General features: G+C 38.1%; 1 protein-coding gene across 1 annotated transcript; it reads left to right on the top strand.

Moving 5' to 3' along the window:
* The first annotated feature begins 406 nt into the window (after positions 1–406).
* LOC134612319 (olfactory receptor 11L1-like) lies at positions 407–1,330 on the top strand. Its single transcript, XM_063456658.1, has one exon. The coding sequence runs from the start codon at positions 407–409 to the stop codon at positions 1,328–1,330; it is 924 nt and encodes a 307-aa protein (XP_063312728.1).
* The last annotated feature ends 7,709 nt before the right edge of the window (positions 1,331–9,039 follow it).

Raw genomic sequence — 9,039 nt, 5'->3', positions numbered from 1 at the left:
ATATTTTTTTCCAGTTGCAAAATATATTCATTCAGAAAGTTACTTTTTATTATATTCTACAAAAAATAGTAGATTATATGAGATTATATACCCTGCCGCTTTTATAGATTATCTGTTAATTTCAGATGTTATTGTATTATCCATAATGCATCCAATCTCATTTACTGTAGTGAAACATATTTGGAATTTATTTTATCATCTTTATTCTTTGATTATTTTGTATTGTTCGTTGCTACTCCTATTTTGTTTAGATTTCTATATTTGTGGTCTTTGTAAAATTGTCCTACGTTCTCCACCAGCTTGCCATCTTCCTCTGTTTTTGATAATGAACACAGTCAATCTGTAAGTCACCCGGATAACCTCCTATATATTTACAGATAGAAAAGGAATCATTTGTCATCTGACTATGTCCCCAACAAACAAGTCGCGGGTTACAGAGTTCATTCTTCTTGGCTTTGGAAACATCTACAGCTTCAACATTTTATACTTCATTGTATTCCAAAGTATTTTCCTCTTTACGTTAATCGCAAATCTTTTGATCATTGTGTTGGTTTCAATCAGCCATCACCTTCATTCTCCCATGTATTTCTTCCTTTGTCATCTGTCACTGTCTGACATCCTGCTTACAACAAATACTCACCCCAACCTTCTGGCTGCGCTCTTGCTGGGTAAAAAAAAAGTGTTGTTTCTTGATTGTATAACTCAATTCTATTTCTTTAGTGGCACAACTATTACAGAATGTTTCCTGCTCGCAGTGATGTCCTATGATCGATACTTGGCCATTTGTGTCCCTTTGCGTTATATCACTATCATGGACTTTACATTGCGTATGTGTCTGTCTGTCTTGCCTTGGGTTTTGGGATTTTTATTAAATCTAATAGCCGTCATACCTGTTTCCAAATTTCAGTTCTGTGATGGAAACATTATTGACCATATATATTGTGACCTGTCCCCTCTCCAAAAACTTTCATGTTCGGACACATCCCTTGCAGAGTTTGTTGTTTTTGTATTTTCTACCCCAATATTTATTTGTCCTTGTGGTTTTATTGTACTGACGTATGTCTATATCTTCCTTACAATACTTAAGATACCATCCACAACAGGAAGACAGAAAGCTCTTTCCACCTGCAGTTCACATCTTCTCATAGTGAGCATGTTTTATGGGACATTGATAACAAAGTACATGATACCATCTACAGGCCATTCACTGACTGTGAACAAGATAATATCTTTGCTACATACTGTATTTACCCCATTATTTAATCCTATCATATATTGTCTTAGAAACCAGGACATCAGGGTAGCTTTAAAAAAATTTTTATCCAGATAATTGTATCATTATTATTGTATTTATTATACAAACACGATAACCTAGCACACCACCATTATTACTCAAAACACAAACCATACCAAGAAGAATATTTGAATCAGTATGCACACGGCCATCTTTAAAGCGGGGCAAACGGGGCAGCTGCCCCAGGCCAACTCACTCCTGGGGGGCCCAAAGCAGCTGCCCCGTGGGCCCCGCTGTCCGCCCAATTTTTTTTATTTGCCCCCTGGGCCCGCCGGTGCTGCGGCTGCACCGGGAGCCCACACACTAAGAGGGCCCGGTCGTGCGCTGTGGCCCTTCAACAGCGCGACCGGGCCCCCTTGTTTTACCGCAGCAGGCTGGGAGGAAGTGACTGCCGTGAGTCACTTCTTCCCAGATAGAGTGAAGCCGCGCGGGATGGAGGAGGAGGCGACCGTCAGGAGGGAGCTGGAGTGCAGGAGCCTCACACTCCTAACGACCTCAGCCTGCCACTGGACCCCAGGGAACCCATAAGGTAGGCTAGAGGCTGGTTTTATAAATGTAAACTTTGCATGTGTGTGTGTCTTACTATGTGTGTATGTGTGTGAGTATGTCTGTCAGGGTGTCTGTGTGTGTGTGTCACCATTTCTGTGTGTGTGTCAGTATGTCTGTCAGTGTGTCAGTATGTCTGTCAGTATGTTTGTCAGGGTGGCTGTGTGTGTCAGTATGTCTGTGTGTCTTAGTATGTGTGTATGTGTGTGAGTATGTCTGTCAGGGTGTCTGTGTGTGTGTGTCACCATTTCTGTGTGTGTGTCAGTATGTCTGTCAGTGTGTCAGTATGTCTGTCAGTATGTTTGTCAGGGTGGCTGTGTGTGTCAGTATGTCTGTGTGTCTTAGTATGTGTGTATGTGTGTGAGTATGTCTGTCAGGGTGTCTGTGTGTGTGTGTTTATTAGTATGTCTGTCTGTGTGTGTCAGTATATCTGTGTGTGTCTTAGTATGTGTGTGAGTATGTCTTTCAGGGTGTCTGTGTGTGTCAGTATGTGTGTCTTAGTATGTCTGTGTGTGTCAGTATGTCTGTCAGGGTGTCTGTGTGTGTGTCACTATGTCTGTGTGTCAGTATGTCTCTGTGTGCATCAGTATGTGTCTGTGCGTGTGTCAGTATGTCTGTGCGTGTGTCAGTATGTCTGTCAGGGCCTTTGTGTGTGTCAGTATGTCTCTGTGTGTCAGTATGTCTGCCTGTGTGTCAGTATGTCTGTCTGTGCATGTCAGTATGTTTGTCTGTGCGTGTCAGTATGTTTGTCTGTGCGTGTCAGTTTGTCCGTCAGTGTGCGTGTCAGTATGTCTGTCAGTGTGTAAAAATGTAAACTGTACACGTGTGTCAGTATGTCTGTGTATGTATGTCTGTCAGGGTGTCTGTGTGTGTTTCAGTATGTCTGTCAGTGTGTATCTCTGTTGCCAGTATGTATATCGGTGTATCTGTATTTAGTATATCTATGTTTCTCTATGTGGTCTGAGTGTATCTGCATGCGTGTCAGGTTGTGTATCTGCGTGTCTGTATGTGTGTCAGTGTGTGTATCTGAATGTTATCATTGTATGTATTTGTATGTTTTTCAGTGTGTGTACCTGCGTGTGTATATCTGTGTGTGCATCTGTATATAGTCAGTGTTTTTATCTGTGTATGAATGTGTGTCAGTATATGCATCAGTGTGTCTGAGTATCCATATGTGTCAGTGTTTGTAAATATGTCTATGTATGTGTGTCAGGTCGTGTGTCTCTGTATCTGTATGTGTTAGTGTGTGTATCTGTGTCAGTGTGTATCTGCATGTGTGTTAGTGTGAGTGTCAGTGTTTATGTCTGTGTATCTGCATGTGTTTCAGTGTGTGTGTGTGTGGCAATCTATGTGTACCTGTGCATACATCTCATCATTCAAATCACCAACACTACACACAAGTGCACCCCTGCATTCAACCTTCAACACTACATACAAACACAGTCCTGCATTGAAACGTCAACAATACATAAACACCAAACATATATATAAACACACCCCAGCATTTAAAAAAACAAGCAAACAAAAAATACACATAGATGCATGCTTGCATTCAAACACCAACACCATATACAAACACACCCCTACATTTACACAAACATACTCCATACACAAACATGCTTCCATTCAAACACACAAACACAACTCAGTGCTAAATACGACTCTGCAAGCATGGGAAAATGGTTCCGCTACTGCGTTGGGAAGTGGAGAGCGTGATTTCATGTCAGGGAGTGGGGGTCAGGGGGCCCCATCAAATTCTTGCCCAGGGCCAAATCAATTTTAAAGACGGCCCTGTCATGTCTTGGTTCCCTTTACATTCTTACTTCTTAGAAACCGAAATTATGAGTGCAATCGATTCCTTAAAAAAAAGAAAAACACCAGGGCCGGATGGATATCCAAATATATTTTATCAACAATTTAAGGATGTCTTGGTATTACATCTTAAAGATCTTTTCAACAATAAAGTTAGAGAAAAAAATATACCTAAAGAAATATTATATGCAAATATAATTCCCATACAAAAGCCAGACAAACCTACGGAATTTGTAAAGAATTATCGCCCTATATCCTTGCTAAATTCAGATATAAAAATCTATGCAAGCATTTTGGCAAATAGATTACAAAAAGTCCTTTCGTCCTTAATTGATCGAGACCAGGTTGGTTTTATGAAGGATAGACAATCAAATAATAGTCTAAGAACTATGATTGATATTTTAGATTATACTCATAAGTCAGGTACTCCATTGCTGCCCCTGTCATTGGAAGCGGAAAAGGCCTTTTTCAGGGTCAGATGGGACTTCCTTAGGGAGACCTTGAAAGCTTTTGGCTTCGAAGGCTGGATTCTGAATGCCATTATGGTCATATACAGTGCCCCGATGGCTAGAACAATCGGGAAGGGCATAATCTAAGAATGGTTCAATATAAGCAACGGGACAAGACAGGGCTGTCCCCTGTCCCCGTTGCTATATTTGTTATATATAGAACCCCTGATTTGTGACATTAGACATAATGAGAAAATTAAGGGTATCACAATAGATCAAGAGGAATATAAAACGTTACTCTATGCAGATGATGTCTTAGTTACCATCTCAGATCCTCTAACATCAATAGATGAACTGCTGCGTGTGGTTCATGAATATGGACAGTATTCCAATTTTAAGTTAAATTTAGATAAGACAATTATTCTTGCTAAAAATATAAATAAAGAGGAGAAATCATATATTAGAACGAAACATACTTTCGAATGGGCAAATTTTTTTATTAACTATCTGGGTATAAAGATTCCTAGCAATCCGGCCAGGATTTTAGAATATAATGTTATGCCCCTAATGATGCAAATTAATAAACAACTGAAAGATATGAGAACTGTAGAAATATCATGGATAGGTAGAATTAATGTTGTAAAGGCTTACTTGATTCCCAGATGGAGCTATCTTTTCCGCATGTTGCCTTTGAAAATGCCTAGACCTTGGTTTATGATGATACAATCAGCTCTAGAAAAATATATATGGCTGGGGAAAAAACCCAGGGTTAATAAAAAAAATCCTTAATTTAAAGCCTAAACTAGGAGGGATGGGAGTACCTGATATTAAAGAGATATACGAATCTTGTTCATTGGCGCATATTGTATCCTCTATGAAAGAGAGCTCCAGGGGAGAATCATGGGCAAAAATTGAGGCTAGAAGAGCGAAAGTTCCAGATTTATTGGCCTTATTTTGGAAAATAAAAAGGGGTGAGAAAAAAGATACGGGTCTAATTTTAGACAATTTATTGGCCCAGTGGAAAAACTGGAAAAAAAGATTCAAAATTTCAGATAAAATTATTATAGACTTACCCCTGAATGTCTTGTCCATTAATATTGAGGATCTTATCCCTAAATCATGGATAGGTAAAGGCATTAATAGAATAAACCAGTTATTCCAACAACAGCAGATCAGACCTTTTGAAGAGATTAAACAAGCCTTCTCTCTTCCTTACAGAGACAATTTTACTTATCTAAGGATAAAACATTTCTTAATGGGACACAGCATAGTGGATATTTCGGAGGAATTACAAACTTTCACTGATTTATTAAATAGCAAACACGGTAAAAACGTAATCTCAAAATGCTCTAAAATATGCGACAGATTTAAGTTAATCCCTGAATTCCCAGCATTAAAAACTTGGGAAAAAGATTTACAAATCAGAATTACGAGAAATGAATGGCTTAAGGCTAATAGAGCAGTAATTAAAGCCTCACACTGTCTAAACCTATCAGAAAGCCATTATAAAAGATTATTAACAGATGGCACTATGTCCCAGCTAAGCTAGCAAAGTTATTCCCAGATATGCAATATCTCTGCTGGCGATGTGCTTCTTCTAGAGCAGATTATGTCCACACATGGTGGTCATGCCCGAATATATTCCAATTATGGCAAAAGGTAGCGAAATTCTGTAAGGAAGAAATAGAAGTGGATCTAGACTTTACGTGTAGTTCTATGATATTACATCTTGGATGGCCCATAATGCCAAAGGATAAAAAAGAAATAACTATCCATATCCTTACAGAAACTAAAGCTACTCTTGCAAGATACTGGAAGAATCCAGACTCCCCGTCTTGGGAGATGATAAAACTGCAGGTGCTGAATAATTGTAAAATGGAGATAGGGATATTGAGACAAGATAATTATTTTAATCCACGAATTGAATCTTGGCAGAAATGGATTATAAAGCTAGGAAGAAGAAATGAGACTTAGCTTTTACTAGGCTCTACACGCTTGGTGAAATTCTTTATTTCCCTTTCGTTGTATAAATTGTTCAATTATAATGAACTGTAAAGAACGGTAATGTTTTATTATATATCTTACACTTTCTGTATTTTTTTTTTGTAATATTATATGTGAATACCTTCTTTTTATTGTAAAGAGGAAAGAAAAAAAATGGGAAAAAAACTTTCAATAAAGATTAAATATATAAAAAAAAAAAAGAAATATAAAACTTATATTTTTGGACAATTCATAGAGCATTCCTGGCATCGTAGCATGTAACCACCTGCCGTATCCCTACTGTCAATTAAATCCACCTGCATCTGTTTAGTGTCAGTTTTTTGGGATCATATACAGTGAGGGAAAAATTTTTTGAGCCCCTGCTGATTTTGAACATTTGTCCACTGACAAAGAAATGATCAGTCTATAATTTTAACGGTAGGTGTATTTTAACAGTGAGAAACAGAATAACAAAAAAAAAAAAAATCCAGAAAAACGCATGTCAAAAAAGTTATAAATTGATTTGCATGTCAATGAGTGAAATAAGAATTTGATCCACTATCAACCAGTAAGATTTTTGTGTTGTCTTTTATACAGGTAACGAGCTGAGATTAGGAGCACTCTCTTAAAGGGAATGCTCCTAATCTGTCCACAGAAGAAATCAATCAATCAGATTCCAAACTCTCCACCATGGCCAAGTCAAAAGAGCTGTCCAAGGATGTCAGGGACAAGATTGTAGACCTACACAAGGCTGGAATGGGCTACAAGACCATCACCAAGCAGCTTGGTGAGAAGGTGACAACAGTTGGTGCGATTATTCGCAAATGGAAGAAACACAAAATAACTGTCAGTCACCCTTGGTCTGGTGCTTCATGCAAGATCTCGTGGAGTTTTAATGATCATGAGAACGGTAAGCAATCAGCTCAGAACTACATGGGAGGATCTTGTTAATGATCTCAAGGCAGCTGGGACCATAGTCACCAAGAAAACAATTGGTAACACCGTACGCCGTGAAGGACTGAAATCCTGCAGCGCCCGCAAGGTCCCCCTGCTCAAGAAAGCACATGTACAGGCCCGTCTGAAGTTTGCCAATGAACAACTGATTGATTCAGAGGAGAACTGGGTGAAAGTGTTGTGGTCAAATGAGACCAAAATCGAGCTCTTTGGCATCAACTCAACTCGCCGTGTTTGGAGGAGGAGGAATGTTGCCTATGACCTCAAGAACACCATCCCCACCGTCAAAAATGTAGGTGGAAACATTATGATTTGTGGGTGTTTTTCGGCTAAGAGGACAACTGCACCGCATCGAAGGGACGATGGACATGGCTATGTAACGTAAAATTTTGGGTGAGAATCTCCTTCCCTCAGCCAGGGCATTAAAAATGGGTTGTGGATGGGTATTCCAGCATGACAATGACCCAAAACACACAGCTAAGGCAACAAAGGAGTGGCTTAAGAAGAAGCATATTAGGGTCCTGGAGTGGTCTAGCCAGTCTCCAGACCTTAATCCTATAGAAAATCTGTTCAGGGAGCTGAAGGTTCGAATTGCCAAACATCAGCCTCGAAACCTTAGTGACTTGGAGAGGATCTGCAAAAAGGAGTGGGATAAAATCCCTCCTGAGATGTGTGCAAACCTGGTGGCCAACTACAAAAAAGTCTGACCTCTGTGATTGCCAACAAAGGTTTTGCCACCAAGTACTAAGTTGAAGGGGTCAAATACTTATTTCACTTATTGACATGCAAATCAATTTATAACTTGTTTGACATGCGTTTTTCTGGTTTCTTTTTGTTATTCTGTCTCTCAATGTTAAAATTCCCCTACCATTCAAATTATAGACTAATCATTTCTTTTTGTCAGTGGGCAAATGTTCAAAATCAGCAGGGGATCAAATACTTTCCCCCCTTAATGTAGATGAGTTGAAGACATGTGTTTGATATGATTCATTCATAAGATTGAAGGCTTAATTTTCCAAATTAAGGTAAATTGTAGTAAGCTGACATCTAAATAAAAACAATATAGGTCAAAATCTAGAAAGATGTGGCAAGCTCAAATTAATAGATTAAAAAAATCTAATTAAAGATATTTGCCAAATTTTTGCAAATGATTTGCCTACTCACACAATTATTTTTTTAGCAGAAAAATAAGATGTTTTGTTTTAATGAGATCATCAGTTTAATATATTAAGTTTAAACAATACTGTGGATATAAACTGTTTTATAAGTACTAATGATAATATTTGACATTGCTATAATCCCATGGTGATTGCCATTCCTTTCTGAATTGTATCAGGAACATATAGTTTACCTATAAAAGAACACAATGTCTTTATTAAGTGATGATTAAAGGCAGGCGCTTGGCTTCATCATTTCTGTAAAAATTATTAACAGAAACAACCAACTTCTGCTCATTTATTTATTTACAAATGGGTATCAACACAGACCTCTGTATTCTCCACTCGATAAGAGCAATATGGATCCCGAGGCGAGCATAATACAAAATACAAATGTAGACAGTGTATACTACAGCATGTAATAATAAGAGGAGAGGACAAATATCAGAGACGACACGTAGGAAATTACTTTTACCTTGAAATAACCGAACCATCATCACAAGAACATCTACAGAGGTGAGTAATATAGGGTCGATGTAAACAAAACAAAAAACATAATAGTGCTATAAGGAATATTTGCATGGAATAAATTCTTAAATGGGTTTTTAAAGCAAAACCGTGAATCACAGAAATGTTAACAGTCCAAATAGTCAATACTCAAACTTTGGGTGTGTTAATCATAAAAATGGCAACAAAAACTTTAATGTCTGAAAACATAGCTAAATTAATGTCAGTTTGTGCCATGAGCAGTAAACCTACATCAGCAAAGATAAAGTGATTTAATACAGAATGAATCCAGGATTATTTTATCAAACCGCTCTCTAGATATTTCTATACTCCATGT

Source organism: Pelobates fuscus, chromosome 5 (assembly GCF_036172605.1).
Source record: "Pelobates fuscus isolate aPelFus1 chromosome 5, aPelFus1.pri, whole genome shotgun sequence".
NCBI classification, from domain to species: Eukaryota; Metazoa; Chordata; class Amphibia; order Anura; family Pelobatidae; genus Pelobates; species Pelobates fuscus.
Note: the sequence above shows the minus strand (reverse complement) of the source record. Positions and strands in the feature narration are given on the sequence as shown.

What these genes read in the sequence shown, in the direction of transcription:
- LOC134612319 (XM_063456658.1), top strand. Translation starts at nt 407, where the DNA reads ATGTCCCCAACAAACAAGTCGCGGGTTACAGAGTTCATTCTTCTTGGC.